This window comes from Camelina sativa, chromosome 12, assembly GCF_030686135.1.
Source record: "Camelina sativa cultivar CO46 ecotype springtype chromosome 12, ASM3068613v1".
In the NCBI taxonomy this organism is placed as follows: Eukaryota; Viridiplantae; Streptophyta; class Magnoliopsida; order Brassicales; family Brassicaceae; genus Camelina; species Camelina sativa.
Genome location: NC_141891.1, coordinates 1,277,525 through 1,303,836, shown reverse-complemented (window position 1 = coordinate 1,303,836; position 26,312 = coordinate 1,277,525). Strand labels below are relative to the sequence as shown.

General features: G+C 36.2%; 5 protein-coding genes, 1 long non-coding RNA gene and 1 pseudogene across 9 annotated transcripts; 2 read left to right on the top strand and 5 right to left on the bottom strand.

Moving 5' to 3' along the window:
- Positions 1–332: 332 nt before the first annotated feature.
- On the bottom strand, positions 333–7,630 carry LOC104729420 (suppressor of RPS4-RLD 1). The gene is made up of 23 exons (XM_010448355.3): positions 7,096–7,630; positions 6,887–6,996; positions 5,859–6,613; positions 5,709–5,753; positions 5,460–5,561; positions 5,301–5,381; positions 5,004–5,070; positions 4,782–4,882; positions 4,586–4,693; positions 4,167–4,237; positions 4,024–4,080; positions 3,660–3,765; positions 3,498–3,578; positions 3,163–3,249; positions 2,545–2,751; positions 1,983–2,305; positions 1,785–1,871; positions 1,594–1,693; positions 1,426–1,517; positions 1,284–1,325; positions 1,108–1,198; positions 925–1,022; positions 333–840 (listed from the first exon to the last, which is right to left on the bottom strand). Exons 1-23 carry the CDS (start codon positions 7,227–7,229, stop codon positions 552–554), a joined length of 3,234 nt encoding a protein of 1,077 aa, XP_010446657.1. The 5' UTR covers positions 7,230–7,630; the 3' UTR covers positions 333–551.
- Positions 7,631–9,357: 1,727 nt separating this feature from the next.
- On the bottom strand, positions 9,358–11,206 carry LOC104729418 (putative esterase KAI2). The gene is made up of 2 exons (XM_010448354.2): positions 10,505–11,206; positions 9,358–9,992 (listed from the first exon to the last, which is right to left on the bottom strand). Exons 1-2 carry the CDS (start codon positions 10,873–10,875, stop codon positions 9,548–9,550), a joined length of 816 nt encoding a protein of 271 aa, XP_010446656.1. The 5' UTR covers positions 10,876–11,206; the 3' UTR covers positions 9,358–9,547.
- LOC104729417 (uncharacterized) lies at positions 11,200–14,496 on the top strand. 3 transcript variants are annotated; one of them, XR_758273.3, is made up of 6 exons: positions 11,200–12,022; positions 12,112–12,993; positions 13,155–13,240; positions 13,479–13,619; positions 13,906–14,157; positions 14,279–14,496. XR_758273.3 is itself a non-coding variant. In XM_010448352.3 (5 exons), the coding sequence occupies exons 1-5, from the start codon at positions 11,711–11,713 to the stop codon at positions 14,069–14,071; spliced, it is 1,587 nt and encodes a 528-aa protein (XP_010446654.2). In that variant the 5' UTR covers positions 11,200–11,710; the 3' UTR covers positions 14,072–14,496. The 3 variants fall into 3 exon arrangements, 1 of the variants encoding a protein (XP_010446654.2); XR_015573623.1 differs by having other exon boundaries at positions 13,439–13,619; XM_010448352.3 differs by having other exon boundaries at positions 13,906–14,496.
- Positions 14,379–16,903, bottom strand: LOC104729416 (cyclin-B1-1). Its single transcript, XM_010448351.3, has 8 exons — positions 16,640–16,903; positions 16,159–16,343; positions 15,880–16,065; positions 15,648–15,773; positions 15,305–15,553; positions 15,057–15,215; positions 14,792–14,973; positions 14,379–14,715 (listed from the first exon to the last, which is right to left on the bottom strand). The coding sequence occupies exons 1-8, from the start codon at positions 16,677–16,679 to the stop codon at positions 14,556–14,558; spliced, it is 1,287 nt and encodes a 428-aa protein (XP_010446653.2). The 5' UTR covers positions 16,680–16,903; the 3' UTR covers positions 14,379–14,555.
- A 342-nt stretch (positions 16,904–17,245) lies between these two features.
- On the bottom strand, positions 17,246–20,018 carry LOC104729415 (ribonuclease III domain-containing protein RNC1, chloroplastic). Its single transcript, XM_010448349.3, has 5 exons — positions 19,053–20,018; positions 18,258–18,462; positions 17,952–18,152; positions 17,777–17,863; positions 17,246–17,690 (listed from the first exon to the last, which is right to left on the bottom strand). The coding sequence occupies exons 1-5, from the start codon at positions 19,856–19,858 to the stop codon at positions 17,373–17,375; spliced, it is 1,617 nt and encodes a 538-aa protein (XP_010446651.2). The 5' UTR covers positions 19,859–20,018; the 3' UTR covers positions 17,246–17,372.
- A 2,679-nt stretch (positions 20,019–22,697) lies between these two features.
- Positions 22,698–24,466, top strand: LOC104729414 (peroxidase 50-like; annotated as a pseudogene). Its single transcript, XR_015573798.1, has 4 exons — positions 22,698–23,046; positions 23,149–23,349; positions 23,442–23,552; positions 23,829–24,466. The product of XR_015573798.1 is annotated as a peroxidase 50-like (transcript).
- A 481-nt stretch (positions 24,467–24,947) lies between these two features.
- LOC147930099 (uncharacterized) lies at positions 24,948–25,527 on the bottom strand. The gene is made up of 2 exons (XR_015574473.1): positions 25,310–25,527; positions 24,948–25,223 (listed from the first exon to the last, which is right to left on the bottom strand). It is a non-coding gene; the product is annotated as an uncharacterized LOC147930099 (long non-coding RNA).
- Positions 25,528–26,312: the final 785 nt, after the last annotated feature.

Here is a 26,312-nt window from a genome sequence, read left to right as displayed (position 1 = left end):
GACACGTTTTCTGTCTAGATATTCTTAATATTTTATTATACGTTACGTTTTGTTCTTTATGAGTCCCAAAATAAAGACGAAGGACAAGTAGAAATTTCGAGAGCGGCGCGTCGGTGGAGAAAACTCAAGCTTTTGACTTGTCTATAGGTTTTGACGAGTGTTGTAACGATAGTAAATGTGGCTAAACATTTTATATGAAAAAATTACTATTTTGGATTAATTAGTTTCAGAACATACAACGGTTATATATATATATATATATATGCTCACGGTATTAATGGTGCCAATCAGAAATAAGCACTAGTGGTTGGAATAATTAGCAAACAAAAACAGATCCAAGACAACACAACTCCGAGAGCTGCCTTGTGATTCGAAACGAGAAAAAAAAACCATACTTAGATACATTATTATTATATCTGTAAAACAAAATTAATTATGAGAGTTTAAATTTTTTAGAAATCCTAACAAAGCTTTTTTTTTTTGTTATTGTTTTTGTTTTTAGACAGAAGCATATCCCATAAGCTGTAAATTTTTGACTGAAACACAAGTTGTCAATCATTGTAAGAGCTAAGCGCCGCGACAACTGATCCCGTTGTCGAAAAAGCCGAGGAAATATCAGGGTGGTCTCTCCACGATGTGTTGATTTTCAGGGATGGGTATAACCAACACTTAACCGAACCAACAAAGGAGCTTGGTTCAACATTAAGTATAGCCTCCCAATCGACCTGTAACCCTATCGGGATAGTCTCAGTGAATTCCATATTAGCAGCAAGCAGAAGTCCAAGTAACACTACAAATCCCGTTACCGCAGTCCCTCGAGCTAACGGCATAAAATTGTACCTGGGAAAAAAAACGATGCTTGCAATTTAATACCAACAGCTTTGTGAGTAATCAATCATACGTTACGTTGTCATTGTCATTTACCAGTAATATGTCATCCGTAAGATAGCATCTCTAACAGTTTCTAGAGCATCGAACTCAGTAGAACCGTAATTCTCCCCGCAATAGGCATTGCATAAAGCCTACGGATTCGGTTGAACTTTTGTAAATATTTCTCAGAAAGAAAAAAAGGAAAAAAAATGTTTGCCACATATGCTTAGGTCTTACCTCCCAAGCTGAGGCCATTTCTTCATCAAAGTCGCTCCACCTTGCAGGTGTACATGGAGTTCGAATTGAAAAATCATGCCCAAGCCTACCCCTGGATAAAAACGGGAGAAAATTTATTGAAGAAAGTGGCAGATAAGATTTGTGTAACATCACATGTGAAAGAGTAAAAGTTTTACGGTTTTTGAAGGCAGGTGATTCTAGTTCCTTCGAGGCGTTTCCTGAAGATATTAACAAAGCAAGACGCAAAATCAAGATAAAAGAGAATGTTCAGTGAAGATAAAGCTTGTGAGTTACGGTACTAAACAACAACGAACCCACCCTTCGGTTGCCGTACTGTTGCACCAAGTAGCCACCCAGAAATCCTCACCAACAGTTTTGTGTAGCTCATCGCACGTTTCAGCACGCATAATCTGCATCGTGGGGAAACACAGTAAGAGAACAATGCAACAACGAGTATTATTCACACAAGAAGAATGAAAAACTGACTTCCTTCATCTTCTCATCTTTAGATAGATCAATAACTTTATCTTTTTTGCTGCGTACAGAAAGTTTCTCCTTGATGATGCTCTTTGCAAGAGTCAAGGTTCTGAAGTAACATATTAGAAATTGATCAGTCCATGGAATGAGAAAGTCATAATTGATACACGAACAAATCTCAGTTTCTATATATACTTAACCTTTCATAATTTGGGAAATAGCGTACAACTTTGGCTTGTCCGAGTAGCATCGGTGTATGAGAACCAAACCCAGAATTAAACTCTTCACTGCAATTGGGATAAACAATTTCAACCACCCAAGTCACCCAAGTAAGCAAATGAAACTAAGTTCCGAAAATTAAAGTGTAGATAAACATAGACTAGAAATGGAACGTGTACCTAAGTTTGTTAACCCACACAACTGGGTCACAAGGCTCTGAAATTTGTCTCCATCTGACAGCAGAGGAATATACATCTTGCCAAGACAACATAGAGCGGCCAGATGATTCTAGTGAGGCATACCCAGTTGTTGAAGTTTCACTAGAACTGCTAGTACTACACCCAGCACCACCTCTATTTTGGCTAAGCATGTTGATTCTCTCTCTCCTCCGGTTCTTTTTCCCATTTTTTGCGGTGCCTTTGTTTGAATTCCTCCACTCTATGCGCCAAGCTTTTGAAACTTTTTGAGCAATCTCTATCACAGCCAATCCTGCCATACGATGCTGGAAAATCATTGAAACATAAATAATTAATGGAGGAGAGGCTAGTTTTCAGGCACAAATAAAACAGCATATGGATATTGTGTATAGATATCTAGTGATTAGATGCAACAGGGACCTTCTGTGGCAGCAAATAAAGAAAGCTGCTATGAAGTTTAAATGAACTCTAGAAAAGAAGAAGATAACCAAGAAAAAAAGAATGGTGAAAAGGTAGAAGTTCCAAATATTTGCATAAAAGTCACCTGGCGTTTGTTTGGTAAGAATCCGGGACAATCATATTGGATCCTCTTGCCTATTAAATCAGCAAAACGAAGAACATTCGCCTTCTGTTTGGTTATTGCAAGATCTTGCTTTTTCAGTTTACCCTTCTTAAGGGATTCACGTAGGGGAGGTTGTCTGTAAACCTTTTCACATACATTTTTTGGGTGTAATCTTTTGCACCAGTACTCCTGAAAACTCACAGGAAAGAAAAGGCACATTCACCACATATACGATCGAGGAAAGAAAAGTGTGATAGCATAAGGAACTCTAAGATATGCTTTCGCATAAACACGGAACTTGAAGGCATTAAAAATCATCTCATACCTCAAAACCAACTAATGATCAATTCAGACTTGAGATTGGTTAAGCTAATTCATACTTAATAGTGAAGTCACACTTAGAAGACATTTAAATTGTCAATTCCAGCACATTGAATTGAGCCTATGTTAATTCTTGGACGTTGTTGATTTTCATGGCTCATTTTTGAGCCTATGTTAATTCTAATTGGAATAAACTAATCAAAAAGAGTGCAGACACGCAAACAAAGCAAAAATCTGACTTTGTAGCAACATCAGAAATATGAAGAGAGATAATATTACCTTGAACATTGGATCTATGTCACCATCAATATCAAAGCAGAGAAACTCACTACTAACTTTGGAAGCCGTGTATAAGGCAATCTCCTTCTGCGGAATAAAAACGGGTTACTTACAGAGTTATTGTAAAGGGATAAAATTTATAAGAAGGGAGGTTTTTCATTGCTCAGTATGCTAATTATAAATAAGCAAGAACCATTACTATCAGATAAATGATTCCATTATTTTCTACCATACTAATGGAATAGCCTATAAATACAGGTTGCTACAAACAACAGTGTACCAAGAAAGTAATCTTGCATAAAACATTTCAACGTTGAGCTTTCAATCCAGCCAACCTGATAAAATGCCAAGCATTGAAGAACGAATTTTTCAACTGCATCAAGTTCCACGTCCACAGTAGAATCGTAGTCCTTCACCTGTGAGCATATTCAAGGCAAGCAATAAGAGAGAGTCTCCTTAATAAAATGCAGCCATAAAGTTAACAAACAAATATTTACCGCATCTCTATATTCTCCTACAGCATGGTAGCAGGAACCTCGTAGGTACAAGCACTCTATTGTGTTCTCAATGCTTAAGCCGATAGATAATTCTTGGATAGCCTTCCTGAGAAATAAAAGTTACCAAAAATAATTACATGTGAATAATATCACTGATTCAAAGACCAGCCTTGTACATAAACCTATCAGCTTCCTTTAGAACATCCTTTGCTCAAACGTGGATATCAAATTTTAAATTACACATTGAGATATACTTAGATCACTCATGGACATATTAGGTAACATGCACATCAACGAAGTCATAATTTTCCCCTTTACACCAAATTCAGTTTCCAGTTATCTTATTTACACTGACGGTACATACCTGTGTTCGCCTAATCCATGGAATACTAATCCACGCAAGTGATATGCCTTCCAAACCCTGGCCAAGACAGGAAAATTGCCATGACTGCGATGGCAAAACCAGAGATATAGTTTTACATTTAGTGCATCTCATATAAGAGCTACCTGTTGTCGACTTGTAGAACCTTGTCAATGCATTCCAAAGCCTTGCTGTGGTCAGCCAACTCTTGATAGAACTGCCAAAATTCAACCATCCGAGTACAGTAAACAAGATAAGCAATTAACTCAAGCAAGAAACTAAGATAAGCAACCTAAATTAATGAGAAATAACTTGAGGAAACCAAACAATCAAGTATAATGGTCCTTCAAGAAACCTTAATTAAATTACTCCAAAAGTCAAATGTAAGCTTTCTTCAGTTAAAGTCTCAGCTTTACAGAAAACTAACTTCAGCATCACATGCATGAAAACCCAGATATATATAAAACAAGCAATGCCAAAAATCTTATCTTCATCACAGTTCAGCTTAAATTGAAAATTCAATAATCGAATCATAATCGTACATATTTTAGTATTTGCGCGTTACCTGGGCGAGATGAAGCCAGGCTTCAAAATAATTACTATCCAGCTGGATGGACTTCATATGCGCATCTTCAGCTTTTTTATATTCACCAAGTGAAGCAAATGCTAGTCCCTGGAAAGATCAAGAAAATTTTCCTAAGAATGCATTTGCATCCATGGTTACTTTGGAAACCAAGAATAACAAAAAACAATAGTCGTACCAAATAAGAATATGCGGACTTGTTATCATTCTCTTGCTTCAGACATATAGATAGGTCTTTTACAGCAGCAGTGAAGTCCTTAGATTTGAAATTAACAATACCTGAATTGATTGTGAATGTCAGTGGCACTTCATGGTTTTTCACCAAAGAATTTAGGTATTCAGAAAGGAAAACTGAAATAGGGAGCCCGATATAGAAGGGAAAAAAGAGAAAAAGACTTACCCCTTTCGTGCAATACATCAGGTGAATTTGGCTCAAAAACCAGTGCTTTAGTCAAATCTTCAACCGCCTATCACCAAAGGATAGCTTAAAAGTATTGTACAAGAAACGTTTCTGGATATATACCCATAAAAATGCAAGCACTAAACAGGCTTAAAGACAGACATCAATCAGAGGCTTATCCAATAAATTGGATAAATGTGTAGATCGAACAATTGAGAGCTCCATAAAATACATTTATTGTTTATGCTCTTAGCTCTAACTAAAGAATAGAATCAGAGAAAACGTGGAACAACTAACCTCAACATATTCCCCAAGGGCAGCACGAGCCTGTCCTCTCCGCTTCCAGGCTTCACCTGCTGCTGGGTTAGATTGAATAGCCTGACCATCGTCATCATAGAAGAAGAATTGGTGAGCTTAACCCACAGTGGTAACAACTTTTGTCAAATATATGAATACCTTAGTAAAATCAGCTATAGCACTTTCAAGCTCTCGTTGGAATGCATAAGCTGTCCCTCTTCCTATAAGTGCCTCAGGGTAAGTTGGTTCTTCTTTCAGCACCTGCACAAAGATAAACTAAATGGTAAAATTTTTGACCCAATCATTTTTGCCAAACAACCTCCGTATAGAATGTAAAACAGAGAAACGAAAAACAAAAGACACTCGCCAGATATTAAGATCACCAAAGAGGAGTAGATGAAAAATCACCTTATCAAAAATAGATATAGCTTTTGTATAGTTTCCTTCGTTCACCTGTTGACAACACAAGTTCAGTGATCAAGAATCTGGAAGCTAAATCTCAACACCACTAAGATACAACATAAAGTAACCTTGTCTTATTATTTTGCATTGCTATACCTGTGCAATGCCTCTAGAAAGTCGAAAATCCACACTTATAGAATGGTTTCCTGATATTCTTGCTATGGTGTACTTCTTGTTTATCTTGATTTCGGTGCCAACTCCGCAACGTACCTCAGCTTTATGGTTTGATTTGCTAGTAAATCCAGACGTACTGCTTAATTTTTTTCCACTAATAGTCAGATCCCCTAACCGATCAGAACTTTCAGCTAAATTATCATGCAAATCAGAACCATTACATGGATTACATGTTTCATAAGAACCATTGATTTGGCTGCCACACTTTCCATTCTCTTTTTCCTTGTACGATGATCCATTACATAAGTCGGAACTACCACCAGATTGCTTGCTTGCCTTGGATGCATCCTTTGAAAAGCTATTTACCTTTAATGGCTCGCCCAATTCCCTGGATGCCTCGGGGGAGTTCCCATTGCTACATGCTCCTGATTCAGAAACTGCAATACTTGATAATTTGCAGGCATTATCGCTTGTTCCAAAAACAGAATCACGCTTATCATTTTTGTCATCAGACTTCTCACTAGCACATGATCCTAGAGGTGAGGCAGGGGTCTCTTGCCGGGACTCGGTGGCAAGGTTTTTAAAAGTACAATCAATTTCTCGTCTAGCATCTTTTAGGAGCTCTTCTAATTCAAGTAACTGCTTCACATCTGCTGTCTGCTGAAAAGCATTTTTATATCCTTGCTCCAAAACAAGAACAGCTTCCTGTTTTCTCCCCAACGCCAAAAGAGCGCGTCCTGTTTTTTTCCACCACACCATGATTCAGTAACAATTTTCAAATCTCATCCCCACTTATTGATAACTTAACAGAAATTTTCACCTTAGGTTAAAAAAACAGTACTATTCATAGCTTATACTAAGATTACCGATATTCTTAAGCAACCATTATATCATCAATTCATAACTAGCAGGCTAAACCCCTAACAATAGTTCTGAAGCTATCCCGAGAATTAGACTCAATCCCCAGAGATATTATTACACTTGATACTCTGAAGCACCACTGAACTAACCTTTGAGTATATAAGCTTGAATGGCACAAGGCTCAAGCTGAAGTGCCTTATCACAGTCCTTAATCACATGCTTGTGAAGCTCCAATTGATTATAGCAAAACGCTCTATTGCTGAAACCAAAATTTCCCAATCAAAAACAAAATTGAGATTAAACGATTTTACCGATCCGGAGAAATTGATGAGAGAGAAGAAAGATCGCGAAACCAAACCATATATCCAAAATTGAACACTGCTTAGCAAGGAGCGAATCGAGAACTCGGATCGCTTTGGACCAGTTCCGTGAACTGCAGTGCTTGGCTAACTCTTCTCGTTCCGATGTCGTCGTCGCCGTTGCCGTCGCCATTTTCCCTGACCAACGAGCGGCGTCTCCGATGGACAAATCAATCAATCGCCTGTTTTAATCTATATTATTCCCTCTTCTTCTTCTTCTTCGTGGCCGCCGTGTCTCCGGGGTAACGAACGATGGGTTTAAGGGTAAAAAGGGAATTTACAGTGGAGAAAAAAAAATAGCTAAAAGAGAGAGAAGACTTTGACGGAGAGCGAAACGGGGAAGAAAAGTTAAAAAAAAAAAAGTAACAGAGGAAGAGAGAGAAGAAGAGACGACGACGACGATGATGAGCGTGATGGTGAAATGTGCTACTGGCTGGAGGTGGATGGTGCTGCTGCTTCTCTGACTCTGTGTTGTGGTGGTAATCAAATTTTTTTGGGGTAAGAGTGACACACGTGTGAACTTTCTCGTCACGTGAGTTTATAAATGGGCCTAGCCCACTTATTATACTCTTTTACAATGGGCTAGTTATTGTCTTGCCAAAAAGAGTTTAAAGTCTCGTCTGGTCTGTGTATTCAAAACTTCATGGCATTGCATAGGGAACAAAATTGAATATGTTCTAGATTCTCTCATGACTAATGTAAACAATTAAATTGTATCAATGAAATGAATTTAAAAGAATGGAAGTTTATTTAATACTTTTGACTAGTAAGAAGAAATAATGTTATATAGCAAACAAAAATCTAAAATTACAGAAAATATATTTTTTTAGAAAAAATAACTAGAAATTTCTGTTTTTAACTAGAAAATATAAACTTTCAAAGAGAATAATAGCAGTAGTTCAGAAATCATCTGGAGAATTTCAGGTTCAGAAATTCAAATGCCAACTTTCTTCAAGAAATAAAAAATGCTAACCTTCTCCAAGAAATTCAAGTGCCATCTTTCTCCAAGAAATTCTCAAAAAGGATTATCATTTGGGTAGACATTAAGAAGTATCCTTGTTAGACATCAACGTTTATCCTTGGTCTACATGATAATAATCGATTGCTACAAATGTCGAGTTAGAAGTACATGTTATTTTTGTTTTTTTTCTCACTCGTAGTAAACCAAGAATTTATGCTAAATACATTTATGCATGTCATTCTAATACAATACTTTTGGTTCAACTTATGTTCAATCAGTGGTGGATCTCGAACAATATTTTGTGTAGATATAGTACCTAATTAATAATATTTAATAAATATTTATTTTTTATTAATATTTAAGTAAATATACTTAAATATAAAATCTAACTGTTTGACATGGTAATTATGAGACTCTTTGTTTGTTTGTCTTTTCTCATAAAATTTCTTTTTTGTCCAAAAATATATACATGTCTCTGATTGATGAACGTGGATGGAACGTTGGGTATAAGTTAGGAGAGGAGGCATCTTTGTGTCTCGAGGACACCCGCTGCAGTAGAAGTTTAAAATCAGACCATGTTGGTTTGGAGTATCTGGATCCGATATCTCCTTTCCAAATCTTCAAAAATAAATTTTGTTCTTATCGTCTAAAATGATCGATATACAACATCACCAATTCTGTTTTGTATCACAAATTCTTAAAAGGTTTTTGTTTTTTTACAGATAAATCGTTAATTTCATAAACGAACAAACCAAATAAAATCTGATCAGCGGCGCCAACCATAAATTTTAAAGTTTGTTAATGATAAATGAACACAAGATAAGATTTTTGGCATGATGACACTATAAATACATCAAACAAGTCGACAATTTGCATAAACAAACAAACCGAACAAAATTTGAATTAATTCCACCTAACTATATATCAAACCCCTAAATTTTTATCATTTGGTATAAAATTTAGTTGATTTATATTTTCATAAACAGAGACAAACAAACTTCAAACCATCAGTCCATCACATAGTTTTATCATGTTATGATTCGGCTAAACTATGTCCACACCGAACAATCTAACAACTAGATAACCTATATCCGCAAAAACTCAATGCTATATATACTATGGCTATGTGTAGCGGATGGGAGCTTTGAGGTGTGTAATCGCAAATAATAATCGCAAATAAATTTATTCTTCACACGATGTATGGACCATCGACGACACTTGAAATAATTCGATATGCTCATATGGACCATCAATTATAAAGATCACTATTAACATCGAGCAATAATGGGTCTAGCAAAGCTGGACAAAAGACAGAGACTTTTCCTTTAACAAAAAAGATAAGAACAACAACGATCAACTACTCAAAGACAAACGAATCAGAACCAAACCACAACGAAACAATGTTCTCAATAGGTAGACATATCACATCAAAAGTTTATTTCCAATTTTTTTGACATCGTTAATTAATTAATTAACTAAATCTCCCACAATCACAAATCAATGTCATTACGAATGTGACGGAGAACGACGGGAACAACAGAATCCGGCGAGCTAAGCTGAGGAAGATGACCATCAGAAGGAATAACCTCAACGACGGATTCACTTCCAAGATTGGTGTGAAGATACTCTGAAACACTAACTGGTACGGCTAAGTCCCTAACACTCTGGAGAATGTGACAAGGGACAGAGACAAAAGGTAAGATGTGTCTCATGTCGCTTTGGAAAATGGTCTGACCGAGGGAGAGAGCAATGTCAGGACGCATGTTGAAGAGTGTCCTGCTGAATTCTTGAACGGCGATTGAGTCTAAGTCACCACCGACGGCTAGTGGAGCGAAACCTGAGCACCAAGCTTTGTAATTGCTTCGCATCGCTTCGAAGAGTTGGTTTAAGTCGTCTTGTTCGAATCCACCTTGGTAATCAACAGCGTTCACGTATCTGATAGACGCACCAAAAACAAAATAATTTGCTTTTTTTTTTTTTAACAACAAAACAAAATAATTTGCTTAAGACTAAAGTTAACAAAAAGTATATGGGTACTTCTAGGGTTTTCTTGTGTCAGAAGAAGATTAAATTAATAGTAAGCACCGCTCTCAATTAAAAAAATTCAATATCAAAACTTAAAGGATTTTATGATGTATGTCAGAACAAAAAATTACGGATTTTATATTAAAAAAAAGGAATCATCATACCGAGAATCGAGTTTTAATGTAGGAATTTGGCTAATGGGTCGGCCAGTTGTGGCCCAATGGTTAAAAAAAAAAAAAAAATGAACATAAAATGTTGAGATTTTGAGAAATAGGATAATTCAGACAAGAGAAGGAACAGAGAGGCCCTTTGGTCGTGATTATATGTCAGAAAGAAATAAAGAAATAAACATAAAGAGGAAAAAATGATCTTAAGAATCAAGAAAAAGATAAAGTAAATCTTTAAATGATATGCTATATTACCTTGGAGAAGCAGAAATCATAACGATTTTGGAGAAGAGATCAGGACGGTTAAGAGAAGCCAAGACACCAACCATGGCGGAAACAGAGTGACCAACAAAGATACAAGACTCAATCTGGAGATCTTCCAAGATTGCAATCAAATCAAAGGAGAAGCCTTCGAGAGTTGAGTAACGATCGAAGTCGAAATATTCCGGGTTTGTCGTACCAGCTCCCATGTTGTCGTAAAGCACGACGCGGTAATCATCGACCAGATGTGGTACCAGGTGTTTCCACACTGACTGGTCCGTGCCGAACCCGTGACCTAACACGATCGTAGCTTGATTTCCTGAACCAATCACCTTCACGTTGTGAGCTTCCTCTACCACACCCATCTTCTCTTTTTTTTTTTTTTTTTTTTTCTCTCTCTCTAAAGATTCTTCTTCTTGTTTATATCTCTCCTGATATAAATCAGCTAATATAATGGAAGTGTTTGGTAAATAATCTAAAGTTTCTTTGGTAGTCTATTTTGTTAAAAAAATAAAATCTCATATTGTGGAAGAGGTAATAAATTCTAGGATCTTTCTTTAAAAATATCAAGATTTATAGGTGGCTGGAACCATATTTGTTAGATTGTCAAACTCAAACATCGCGATTCGTGATAATTTGGTTTTAGTTTTTTGGAATGAAGCCCAAAATATTTTGGAACTTTGAATGAGGTGGAACGTTTTTAGGTCGAGGTGGGTCAGAATTATTTAATGTCTGATTGTTAATTTACTAAATCTAAACGTAACATATTATGAACATGCATTCAAATTTGTTTTTTTTTTAAAAAAAATTGTGTAAAAAAAACTCATTCATTAGAGTCCATATTTTTTTGATAAAAGTTCTTGACCTTGTTATAGTAAGTCAATGTTAAATCTAAAAACCAGATACGTATTTGTACACAATACACATTTACTATTCATGGAAAGCCATGGTTAATACGCGACCACGTATCACATCTACTTCCCTCATCATTTATAAGTTGTCTTTATCTGTGACAGGAACAAGGCCCATTATAAAAATTTAAGGCCCATTTAGATTAAAATTTGTGTCATCTCTTCCATAAAGACCGTTTTTACTGTTGACCAAACCAAAACTAGTGTTAGCACTCGTGATGACGTGGCGGGAAACCGATAAACCCACGTGCTGTCAGCGTGCCGTTACCCTTCTCCGTTCCCACCCGAGATGACGACGACGACTCTCGCCGGATTGATACGTCGGCGTTTTGGCAGATTGGTTCCGACTCATCTGAATTACGGATGCGTCGGGCCGTGGCGACAAGGAACTCGATTGCTGAGCGGCGAGGCTGAGTCGAATCGGGATGAGTTTCCGGTGGAGAACGCTTACGTTATCTTGAATGTCTCCGAAACAAGTTCAATCGCAGAGATCAAAGCTTCATTTCGCAGACTCGCCAAGGAGACTCATCCTGACCTTGTCGATTCGAAGAAAGATCCATCTAATTCGTTACGTTTCGTTCAGATTCTCGCCGCTTATGAGGTAACATAGATTGAAATTTTCAGGCTTTTGTGATACTTGTAGAGGTTCTGATGATGAATGATATGATTTTGTGGTGATGATGATGTCAGATTCTTTCAGATTCTGAAAAGAGAGCGCACTATGATAGATACTTACTATCTAGGAGAGTGGTGATAACGAAACATTCTAGGCAAGGGTATACGCTTCACAGGTATAAAAAAAGATTGACATTGAGTCAAGAGATGGAAGTGGTTGAGTGGCTAAAATGGTATAGAGAAGCAATACATGATATTGTATTGGAGAAGAGAGTAGCTAATGGTACTACTACAGGCTACTTGGATGAACTGGAAGAAGATTTTTATTCAGCTATCCGAGCAGCCTACTTTGGGCCTGATGTTGAATCTGTGGAGCTTCTTCCTGATTGTTTTGAAGCTGAGGAAAGGTCTGTGTATGACACACGAGAGGTTTTGCATTTGGTGTCAGGACGTGATCTTTTTGGCATGGTTTGCTTGGTAGATAACTTCCTTGAGCTTTCTTCTGCTTGCTCTAAGAAGTTGGCTTTGTCGTCATTTATGGATTCGGATTTGGGTCAAGAAGTTGAGAAAGGCAATTATGACATGAAATCTGATGAAAGGATTGGTCTTCAGATATCTCATATACAGTCCTCAAGAAATAAAAACCATGTTTCGGATGCTTATAAAGATGTTCAGCTGCATGTATCTGGAAGAGTTGTTGCTACAGCCATTAGGGTGCCCCCGAAAGGGCAGAATAAAATTGAGGGTGATCACGATCTCATACACGTTTTCCTCAATTCAGATGAAAAATCTAATCATGGCACTGAATCTGAATCATCTCCGGGAAATGAAAGTGGAGCCAAACTTCTTGTTGGAACTATAAGTGGTCTTGGAACAATCCCAGATGAAGGCTCATGTTATGTCTACGATGGGAATGGTGCTAAGACTCATGTGATAATGAAACATAGGACATTTCTGGTTTGTGGCTTATATGATCTAGCATTTATTTTAGTTACCTTTTGCAATGTACAACATGTACTCTTGTCCAGGGAATTATACTGTGATGCATATACAGATTAGTTCTGTTAGTCATTTGATGAAATAACCATGCATGAGCATTCGTCATCCACATTTTACAGGTGAGACATTTGCATTGGTACAGAATTGGGGAAAAGGTTTCCATTTGCGAGTGTAGATGCAGTAGAGCGAAATTACCACCAAGCAAGTAAGACAAATATTCTTTTTGTTTTATTTCAGTACTGGCTCACATTTAATTGAATGTAATTGAATAAAATGATATCTGGAACACAGAAATGTAATTGCTTTTGTTGAAATGCTGAAGTAGTCAGTGATCTTTGGCAATGAAGATGTTATGAACTTATGACACTGATCTCTAACGTAACTTTATCCGTCTTACCTCCAGTGACATGAATGAAACCATAATTGCATGGATGTGAAAACAGGTTTTGGTTGTTTGAGCCTCGTTGTGGTTTGCATGATGTCGGAGGATGGTATATTGAAACTTATGGGAAAGATAAAAAGAGTCGAACGGTCCTGGCACAAAGATTCTGGGATGGACTGGAAGAGGGGAGTACACTGGATGGGTAAGCTTATTATATATGAAGAGAAAGCAACGTAAGATGCACTGTTGGCTATAGCTTAAAGGATGAGTGCTAGAACTTGTCGGTAGAAATCACTTCCGATCAACAATTTGTTTGCATCTTTGTATCTGCGTTGACCACATTGTTCCTCAGTCATTTTGAGTCTGCTTAGTTCTCTTACCAAATTACCAAAGTAATTAAAAGGCATGATGGGGAAAGGGAGTCAAGTATCTGTATTAGTTGTTATTTGTGAAGTAACCTGACTTGTTTTTACTTTTGCCTTCTCTAGGAGACTGCACCCTGGTATATACTTGCTTACACTAGCATACCGAACTCTCGATCTTGAAGATGAGAAGAGAAGAAAACGGTCAGTGTTGGAGATCATCGAGGAACAGCTATCTAAAACATTGGATTGGTGTAAAAAATTGGTTAGAAGTAAGGGCCTTGGAGGTTAACCTTCTCACTTTCCGAGTGCAGATCCAAATATGATTGGATTTACAATTTCTGCGTGGATACGAGCAGTTCCAGGCACGAGGTTGTGGTAAACAAATGCTTCTTCAAATGTCCATAAACTTTCTTTACTTTGCTCTTCCATGATCCACAACCGCAGTATCTGTAAATTTCAAGTTTACACCAAAGATGGAGTGTTAAATGGTTTCCAGGGATCTTGGAGGTTGTCTCAGACCAGAAGGTGGTTTCAAAAGCCAGAATGGGCGGGCCCAGAAGAAACTGGCTGCTCACAAGGAATAGTGAAACAAATGCTTTTTGTTGAGGAAAGAATCATGTGTACTAAAAAACTTGGTTTCAAAGTGACTCATTAGACTTGTATAAAATATTATATCTAATGAAACTAGACTTGATTTTCAGAAGGAAAACAAAACTAGACTTGGTTCTTCAGCTTCTTTATCCTCTTAAAAGGTCTTAAAGCGGGTGTAACTCCTAGGCAGATTCAGTTCCGGTCAACAAAGCTTTGGCCGGAGGGATCATAGCAACATTATAGCGTTCATCCTTGGAGTACTTCTTTCGTAACGCTCCCTTACTCTCACTCCCTTCTTGTTGTTGCTTCCATTGCTGATACGCCAATAGCTTTGCACAGTCCCTGTTTCATACAAAAGAATCAATATCCAACCACAAATACAAAACCCATACGAAGAAATTGACAGAGGTTTGTTTACATGATCTGAGTCTCGGAATAGCCAGTGTGATGCTTGAGAGTGTTGGTCCAAATAGGAATTTGGTGAAGAGCAGATCTTGCTGCGTAGATTGCAGAAGCAGCTACCATAGATGGACTGAACATTATCGTAGTATCGTAATGCATCACACTTAACTCCGCCAAATACTGCACCATATTCTCCATCTGAAGACAAAAAAAGACCAATTGAAATGTTATATATAATGTAATGTAAAACCATGGAAGAAACTCTAAAACCGTTGTCTTACCCGTTGGTCTACAATGGAAGCTTTGATGAAGCGAGCAAGGAAGACATAATGGGTTGGAACTGTCAAGTACCACTCCAGTGTAGACAGTATAGTCTTCTCCATCACCAGAATCTGTTTGTGACTGTATGCATGGTCTGCAATATCAGCTAGATCCGAAACCTGCAAAAGAATTATAATTCAGAAGCTGAAGACAAGAAGAATCACAATCAGAAGCTACAAATGATTTAGGAGTTCTCTGTTTCTATTACATGTGGTGGCCAGATCTCTTCGTATTTGGATGACATGAGAAGAGCACTGAGACCAACTAGCTGCAGTTCTTTTCTAGGTACTGGCTTAACCGACAAGAACCGATCCAGAATGTTAACAGTGAGGTAAAACGTCTCTGGATTAAGCTCGAAGCGGACATGTACGTCTATCAACCACTCCACCAGAATCAATCTCATCCTTTCATTAATCTCAGGTTGCGAATGCATGTAATCTCGTGGTCTCCATTCACTCTGCCAATTCCAAATGAGAACTTTTAATAAAACAAGTTCATACCACAATGCTCTGCAAGGAAAGATTCATGATATATATAAATAGTATACTAACCTCAACAGACTTGTAGTAACGGTAGATCTCTTCCACATATTCGACAGCTGCAAGGTCATTCTTAGCATCAGCAGAATCAATATCAACAATCACTTCTTTCTGTTTCTTCTCTATACCACAAGCAGCCTGAAAAAAATCAAAAGAAAGAAACAAAAAGAGATATTCAGAACAGACCAAACATCTTCTTACTTTCAAAACCAAGAATCATCAATTCACAAAGTAAAATTTATACCTTGCTTCTAGCGGTAAGAATAGATGTGTAAGTGGTTGATTTCTTCTTAGTAGCCTTCTTCTCTCGGACAACAACTAAACTACGTTCTTCATCACTGTCTGAGCTTATCTCAATCACCTCTACAACCTTTGATTTCCCGGCTGCTTTCTTTGGCTTTGGTATTGCGACTCTCTTGACAACAGGTTTCTACAGATCAAAACAAATAACAATGAGCACATGAAATCAAACGAAAAAAAAAACCTAATTTGTTCATCAAAAGACAGGGGAAAAGGAACAAACTTTGAGATTCTCATCCACAAGAAGTGTGGGATTCGGATTCTGAGACCGTGTACGAGGACGATGATTGACCTTCGCCGGCTCGTTCTTTGGGTAATTTCCTCGAACAACATTACCTATATCACCAAGAACTTGACGGTTTCTTCCCTTCGCTATGTTTTTTCCATCTTCCACAACAACAACATCACCTTCAAAACACAGAAAAGATTACAACTTTATTATAATTCAGTTTGCAACAATCTACAATATCAAATTAAAGAAGATTTCACTCAAAAAGCCACGGACTTTATAATTGATTTCGTTTCCTTGTTCGTCGATATTAAACAAGAACAGCAAGAAACACTAAAATCGAACAAACCCCAGATGAAAAAGAAAACCAAAATCGATGATCATGGATGGATGAGTCGCCACTAAAAAACCAAATCAATTTTTGTTCCGCAAAACCCTAAAAAAGAATTAAAAAATTAAAGAACTTTCATCTTACCCATGGATTGTTGAGGAACAATTGATCGAGAAGTCATCATCTTTGTTTCTCTCCTCTCTCTCTCTCTCTCTCTCTTCGTCTTCTCTCCGACTAAAATCTCAGGTTTGTAATTGAAAAAAAAACAAGCCTTTGGATAAAAGGAGGCTTCTCGAGGAAGATGAGCCGTTTTAAAGAAAAAGAAAAACCAAAATTAAAACAAAATAAATGAGTATTTTCTTCCCCCAACGGTCTGAAATCTGAATGTTTTTTTGATTTAGACGGTTCGATGGAATCTTCATCCAACGGTGAACAGTTTAGGTCAATTTTTTGGACCGTTAAGAGATTACGTGAGATATCGAAAATGGCTCTCGCAGAAAGCCCATAGGAAGGCCCATTAAGCTCGATTAGATCAAGCTTAATACTCTAATCCGACGTCGTCGCTTGCTTCCCTCATCTCAAGAAGTAAAAAAGCTAAACTAAAATCACAGAGGATCCAAATGTATATTTATGGATCCTTTTGCTTGGATCTGTAAGTTTAGCTTTTTAGTAGTAACATGAAGAAGCTTGTGTCTATCTATACTTTCATGTCTGATGTTGGGTTTTTGCATAAAGTATAAAGAAAAAGAGTTTGGTGTCATCTTATGTTTAAAGCCTTATATAAGTTCCAAGGTAAATAAGTTTTAACTACAGAAACAAAATCCAAGAAGCAAACTAACAGACATCAAGACAAATGAGATAGGGGGACTTGGGGTTTTCAGACAGCTTTAGGTTGGATTTGTTCGAAGTCGAAAACCTCAAACATGAGCCGCCGGACATCGGGTTTTCCATAGATGGTGTAGGCAAGACCATGAATGGCTTGTTGAACAGCGGTTGTTGCCGGATTCCTTAGTCTCCGGTTATGTTCATACCGATCATGAACCTCCTCTGAGTATATTATAAAGTTGTGAAGACGTTTTTCTCTAAGATACCGCCCACAGAATTTGTTCATTAATAGACGTCGATGCTTCTCTTGCAACCACTTCCCTGGTGCGTCCAAGTGCTTCATTAACAATCGCTCTGCCATTGCTATATCCTGCATGATCATCCCATGACCAAAAAAACCAGGTTAAACAAAAAACATTCTTTTCATCTCTTTTTAGATGAGATCGTTATTCTCACCTGTATCTTCTGTCCTACGTATTCTAGCCGCTCAAAACAAAACCGCGGGTGTTCAAACTTGTGTTTTGAAGGATGCAAGAAGCAGAGCTGTGTGATTTCAGGTAAGTGAAACAGGGTTTAGAGAAGGAAAGTAATATATTGCATGACAAAAGCCAGGAGTAGCCGCCTTTTGTACCTGTAAACCGAGTCCAAGTTCGATGTTTCTTGCTTCGGTTATCTCCTTGATTCTATCATTCATCTGTAAAGGGTATCCAAGGGTCTGCATAACTTTGGGTTTGCTGTCAAAATCCCATATGTTCCCTCTGAAACGATGCATTCCCGGAGGAACACAAGCTCTGAATAGCCTCGGGTGTGCAAATAAAGCATCTTCAGGAGGCTGAATAAACAGAAAACAAAATAAAGGAATCAATCTTCTTCAATAAAGCAAAGAAGTTAACAATATCTTGCCACAACCTTGTAGCTTGTTCCTCTATATTATTACCTTGTAAGTAGCAATATCTTGCCAAGCTAGCTTTTTGCCTTCAAATTCAGCAGAAACATAATCTACATCCTCAAGCTGTCTCCTGCTTCGAGGCTGACATTCATCTGCATCTGGGTCCATCCCAAACACCTCAAAAAGCACACGATATACTTCTGGCATCCCATAGCATAGATAGATGGCACCAAACAAAGCCCAAAACACAGATCTAGCCAGAACAAACAACATTAACATGGATAAGTACATGTCATTTATGAGATATTGGGATGCTCAGACTCATCAAGTTTACAGTCATTTAATTCAATCAGATGGCAAGCCTGAGCTGAGCTAGGTATATAAGTACCAGCTATCACACAGCCCATTTCAATTGAATTGTTGGAACTTCGGTTTATTATATTTTAGACTACAAGTAACTAAATGCTTATACAAATGATGACACACTACAAACAGATAAGACAGATCCTATCCACAATGAGAAATCTATGATCAGCTAACTAAACCAACAGTTGTTTAAGTCCTCTTTGGAGGATTCAACGCTTATATAAAGTTAAACCTGGCAATGGCATAACAGCTAAGATATCAAACTCATGGTGAGACTTAAGGCTTATCCAAAACAAGTTCTTGAGAGAATGGGACATCAAATACTAGTTCCTCCTACTACATATATCAACTATTTTAACACATTGAAGCTAAAGTCTCAGCTCAAAGCAACGAAACTGTGGAATAACTCAACTGAAACCATCATCATCATCCAAAGCAGAGGCAATGAGAAAGAAAGAAGAGAAGAGAGAAACTTACTTAACCGGAGGCTCACGCTCTTTTCTAATCAACTTATCCATATCATCATAAGGAAAGATGAGATTTTGCAACCCCGCAGCTTTAATCCACTTTGGAAGATACCTCTTCCCAATCAAAGCAAACACTCTCTCCCTCATAGGCCCCGGAGACTCCCTCGGATACCTCTGCAAGAAAAACTCAGTAATAGCAAGCTCAAGCACATACTGACCCAGAAACCAAAGCCTCGAGTGCCCATTCTTCACATGCCTCGCACGTGCCCTGTCACAAGACGGATGCTGGAAAGCAAGATACAGCAACGTATCGAAATGTTTCGCAGGGTTATCATCTCCTAAACTCTCCGAAGGCTCTAGAGAATACCCTAACGCTTGTTTGACTTCAAGAAGATACTCATCGATCCATGTTTTATCAGCGTTGTTAAGCTTTGAAGATGGGAGACAAGAGCTGAGTAAAGGAAACGACTTTAGAGACAATTGTGGACTGTTGAGGAACCTCTCGGCTAGTTTCTTGTCGTCTAATGGTGGCCTTAAGATGAATCGTTTCGGTGGAACTTTCTTCTTTGGTCCTGTGGCTGTTTTACGCTGGGCTAGCTCCTTGAGAAGACGTTGAGGACTGTCTCGTGGGAGACCTTGATGAGTCTCCGCCGTCACGGAAGCGCAGATTCGGAGATTTTGGAATCTGGGTTTTGTGAGGTTTAGTTGGGTTTTAGATGGGAACTGAGAAATTGAAGAAGAGAATGAGAGTTCAGGTGCTGAAGATGAACAAATGCGAAGGAGAGAAGAAGATGAAGATGAAGAACAAAGCTCCATTGCAAAATTGAAGAGTCAAATCATCAAATTTTCGAGTTGAGAGCACTTCTGCTCGCGCAAAGACACGATTTTGCAGTAGCTGTGCGAAGGATTTGGCAATGGCAACGAAGATTGCAGAGTTCTTCCATGGATAAGGTCGTGGCGGGGAGATTTTTTTTTTCTTGGATCGAGGTTTGAGGCCCATAAAGCCCATTTAAAAGCCCAATAATGAAAAGCAAGAACCATGAGACACGGAGTCTGTGTTTAGTAGGATGAAGTAAGTGATCATTAATTAGGAAATCCAAAAGTGGATTTATATTTGTTTATATTTAAAATCAATTCCATTTTTTTTTTTTTGATCTCTTTTGTCGCATTGGATACTTTATCTATAGCATGCAGATTTGAAGAGTAACTTTAATTTGGAAGAAGGTGAAAACTGATTTATGAACGATTTTTTGCACTTTTACCTTTTGTATTATAGGGAATATATGTAATCATGACAAATTGACAATAGACTATTAATGTAATCTTTGATATTTAATTTTAAAAATATTCCTTTTGTGTATGTCTTTTTTCTCTCAATCACGTGGCACATGATAAATCCAATTTTTGTATAGGAAAAAAAAAATTAAAAAACTAGAAGACGTACGAGCCATCATATTTTGGTTTTTTTAACAACCATTTGAATTATTTAATACAACCATGTATTATGCGCATTTTCATGCTCTAGGTTAGATACTAGAAGACGTATATATATACATGACTACGTGTGTTTCTATTTTTCTATCCTACAAAGAAACACTAGTCATCGAATATTTTTTTGGAAAGCCTTTTGTATTTTTAATAACTTGAATCTGGATCTAATTTGATTCAGATTTTTGTATATTGTAGACAAAAGAAATATACTGGAAATGAGATGCTCTCAGCTCTCTTTCTATCAATAGCTGAGTAATTTATTATTAGCGTTATAACTCTCATCATGTATATCACAAGCGCGGCTATAATTAATCAATGAAACTAAAATTTAAATAGGTCACCAAAAAATATCAACAGATATCCTATATAGAAAAAAAAAATGTGATGAAAGGAAGTAACGTAAAGACTATAATTATCCAAGTATATATACTCGTTGTCGTTGACGTGACGAAAAAAGCTTATACAAATTACACTCGCGAGTTATCCAAGATCGATCACATAAAATTAAAATCTTCGCTATGTTAGTTAATGGCAAGATGCATTTAAAAGATTAAACGATATTTATGTACTACAATGAGAAATAATAATCCTGATATTGACTTGACTCTTATCTAGAAGCATAACAAAACATACTACTATTGTTTTTGGCTGTAGTATATCTAATAATGTTTTGTACGACGACACAACATGTAGATTAATTATTTAAAGACAACGTGCATGTCTTCTTTATTTTTTTCCCTTTGATGCGGGCCTTTTAGCAGAAGAACGCTACGCACATATAAATAAAGCTTTGGAAAAAATAAATAATTAGCTAATTATGGCCTGACTTGTTTAACCTATATATCCAGAATGAACATTATATTCAAAACAGATCTTTTCCACAACTATATATTATAGATCTTTTGTTGTTGTCTTCTGATCTGTTCCTTCTTCTTTTGTATGCATGTGTGATTACTTGTTTTTTTTTGTGTTAAAGGAATATTCGTGGAAGACAATTCAACCATTTGTTTTGCATGTGAAAATAAATCAATGAATAAAATTTAGATCCTTTTAATCAAATCACAATCGATTAGATAACTTTACATGTTTTCTCGATCGATAAGATAACGAATATAGCTTTCATTAGGAAAAGAAATATATATAAAATAAATAACAAATAACAGAAAGAAGCGTGATTGCCTTTACTTGCATGCATATGCAGTAGTAGCTCTTTTTTGAATGACTGTTTTGAAGAATAATTATCCTCGTCAACGTCAACTAAAGCTCTTGTATCTCCCCTTTTTAAAACCTCAACTAAAGTTTATATCAATAATTAATCATCTAACCATAGATTAAAAAAAAAAAAAACTTTACATCTATATATTATTTTAAACCATTAGCTTCTGAAATAACTTTAAACAGCCCTAACGAAAACCATGATCATGTCATTTCATCAACTGATTCGGATCATGTGTAGCTTTTATTTTCTAGATTTGTAGTACGTTAAGTATTAATTAATAAATTGCTTTAGTTTAGTGATATTGTATAGTTCAAGGCAGTAAGATGTGCGGAACAGATAACTTAACCTTTAAATGGTAAAATGTTACCTTTTTGTGAGGAAAAAAATTGATGAAATAGCTTGTGTCACAAATCGGAATTTTGTAAAATTGAATGGTAGGTAAAAAAAAAATGAGACTTGAATATATGTTGTTCTCTCGACCACCTGTGGGCTGTGGGGATTGCTTGTTAGAATTAAGGTTGTCGTAGTTAATTAGACTATTTAACTAATACATGACCGGAAAAAGTATAATAGTCAGAAGTAGTAGTTGAGATATCAGAAAGATTCAAGGTGGCCATAACACAATTATTCGGAATGACAAGTGAAGCATCGTTATCAACTTATATCCCTCTCAATCCCCACCACTCTCTATTCCCTCATATAGATTATTCTTGTGATCATATCGCACACAACATTGATAGAAACATTTAATATATAGAACGATATTTACAACAAACGGATCAATTTATTTTAAAATCTCGTTAAAAGACAACAAATAATTACATTGCAAAGGTCTTACATTCAAATACAAATCAAATATTTGAATATAACCAATATATATATATACTTAGAAATCAGTCGTAAAAAACCATCAAATGATGCCAAACTTAGAAAGTATTTAGTCTTTTTCATTTAAATGAAATGAATGCAAGCTGGCCGGCGCTACTTGTGCGCACCACACTAAAGCCTATATATGAAGATCCCTCTCACTTTATTCATGTATATACATATTAAGAATAAAAATAACTTAATAAAAAACATGGCTGCGGTGAACAGAACGAATCTCTTGTTACTTCTTCTCTCTCTTTTTCTCGTTCTTAACCTCGCCTCCGCTCAACTCCGGCGCAACTTCTACGCCGGAAGTTGCCCTAACGTCGAACAAATCGTCAGAAACGCCGTTCAGAAAAAAGTCCAGCAAACTTTCACCACCATTCCCGCCACTCTACGTCTCTATTTCCATGATTGTTTCGTCAATGTAAAACATTTTGTCTTGTTGATAACTTTCTCTTCTTGCGTAAAATTAGTTATTTCATTATTTTGTCTAATTTATGGATAAATTGATTGATTAATATCATAGGGGTGTGATGCATCGGTGATGATAGCGTCGACTAATAATAATAAGGCGGAGAAGGATCACGAGGAAAATTTATCGTTGGCCGGAGATGGATTCGACACCGTCATTAAAGCTAAAGAAGCTCTCGATGCCGTCGCAAATTGTCGTAACAAAGTTTCTTGCGCTGATATTCTCACGATGGCCACTCGTGACGTCGTTAATCTTGTTAGTAACTCATTCTTATTTTATATGATAATATCATGGTTTGTTAAATAAAAACGACGTTATTGTAAGTTATTAATTTAAATTCAAAATAGGCGGGTGGACCAAAATACGACGTGGAATTGGGAAGGCTAGATGGACTATCGTCCACGGCAGCAAGCGTCGGAGGGAAGTTGCCACATCCGACGACATGATCGCTCTCTCCGGTAAGTGTTGAACTACTTCTCGTTCAAAGAATAGTATCATTCGGACCGAACTTGGTAGTAGTGACTAAAAATTGGTAATATTTCGGTTTAGCTTGATGTGGTAATTCGATCGGTATGATAATTTTCTCATCGAAGTAGACACGAGTTCTAGATACCCCACTAATCTAATGTAACATTAGTATGTTTTTCAGGTTTTTGGTTACTTAATTTGGTTTCGGTTTAGCATGTTCCGGTATTAATTTGAAGTTGGTTCGATCTTAAAAAAAAAAAAAACAGGGGCGCACACATTAGGATTCGCGCATTGCACCAAAGTGTTCAATCGGATATACAGTTTCAACAAGACAACTAAAGTGGATCCCACAGTTAACAAAGCCTACGTGACAGAGCTAAAAGCGTCGTGTCCTCAAAACATAGATCCAAGAGTGGCTATAAACATGGACCCAACAACACCAAGACAATTCGACAACGTTTACTACAAGAACTTGCAGCAAGGGAAAGGGTTGTTCACGTCTGATCAAGACTTATTCACCGATCGTCGGTCAAAGCCAACCGTTGACTTATGGGCTAGTAACGCACAGCTGTTTAACCAAGCTTTTGTTAACTCAATGATCAAGCTTGGTCGTGTTGGTGTTAAAACCGGTACTAATGGTAATATCCGTCGTGATTGTGGAGCTTTCAATTGATTTAAATGTATCTGTTTTTACAGTTTGTTTATTACTATTCAGTTGTATTTGGGGATTAGGATGGGTCTGACGAAGTCACGAAGCTTGTCCAGTTAAATTGTAATAAATCTCGGTTTTGGGTTTCAGTTTCTCGCAAAACCTAAATTGTAATATTAAAGTGAGAATAAATTTGAAGGAAATAATAAACATGTAATAATATTTATCAAGAGATACAGATCAAGGATTTTACGATTTGCAATTGTTCTAAGCATTAACTGACTTTTTTTCCAATTCATCATGAATGAGCAAGATGCAGATCTTTTCAAATCAAGAGTAATTAGCTAGGTTTATCTGTTCGTATTGCAATTTTGAAAAGTTTTTCCTTTTTAATGAAAAGAAAAACATAGTTTTAAGCCTAATATTATAAAACAAAAAGTCGTTCGAATAGTTCAGAAAATAAATGGGTCAATTGAAACAGGCCAAGAAGCCCAACTATTGTGTGATAAGCGAATCCCCTTGCTTGCTTGCTTTCTTCTTTGTCACATAGTATTTGCCCTTCCACTCATATTGAAAACTATGAGATAAACATTGATTCTCTATAGAAATATACTTGTTATGCAGAGTAATCATGGAGTTCCAAACTCACTGGTTGCACGCATTCGCGATTAACTCACACACACATCGTTATAATTTGCATCAAAAGAAATAAAGTTACTTCGAGATAATACCATTATTTTATCCCAGTAAAAAAAAATAATATCATTATTATTATTATTATTATTATTATTATTATTATTATTATTATTATTTTAAAGACTCAACATCTTATCTTGATAGCTTTGTTATAGATCACAACAGCATGATAAATCAGTTGCTTGGGGGGTCACTTTCCCACATATTCCGCTTGCAAAATGCATTTCGATGCATTTTTTGTTACAGTCAGGAATTTTCGAGCAAGAACCAATGACAAAAAATCCATGACTATGTGATTCGTCAGCTTCTGCAGTTTCTGTAATATTTGAAATAATGAATTCAATAACATATAAGCATTTCATAAAATTTTGTTTTTTTAAGAAAAAAAAGTTTGTTACATACTTGGGTATAAGAGAACAGCCACACACAAGAACACAAAAAGTAAAATTTTGCATGATGAAGCCATTTTTGTATTAGTGTTTGTTTTTTTTTTTTTTTTTTTTTTGCGGTTGTGAATAAAATATGTTTGAATAGTTCTCAACACTTAAGTGTATATATATTACTCCTTCATATATGCAGTTTCCCTATAATATTGATTTTGCTTAAATGGCAAAATATAACAATTAAATTTATTTCTAGAAGATCTGGTGATTTATACACAATAGGAGATCTGATGTTATTTATTATGTTGACTAGACTGTAATCTTAACATATATTATTTTATTTTTTTTGTCAACTTAATCTTAACATATATGGATACGCAATTAATTAACCTTTATAAAAATAATCAGAATATTATTTTTACTCTCAATTCTATTCATTTTCCTCTTTTATCTTTATTTATTCTACCAATTTTTTCTTTTTAAAACAACCTTAAATTTTACCAAATGAAAGCCTATATTATTTCCAACCATTTTGAACAAGTAGCCTCTTTAAGGGGTGTTATTGGATTCAAATCTATACTAGTATTTTTGCAGCAGTTTTTGCTCAAAAATATTTTTTGGAAAGTTTTTACATTTAATGCATTGACTTTAATATTAGTTACCAAAATTTTCAAAATTAATTATAGATAAGATTTAAAAAAAAAAGAAATCTTTCTACCTCATCCAAACATAAATATATGATTCTCTTTCATTTTTATTTAAATTTATATTTAAATTATCTTAACTTATTCTATAATACATTTAGTTAATAAAAATTGTGATTTTTTACTGCATATGATGTAATACAAATTTTTTAAAACGGACATATATTACTCAATAGATGAAAAAAAAAATACAGGTACAATATCCCACATCGCCTAAAAAAATTGGGCAATAGCTCAGAGTCATACTATAAAAGAGACCAAAATGATTCATAATACAATTGAGTAGAAAGTTTGATTTATCAGGCATTCAAACTTAAA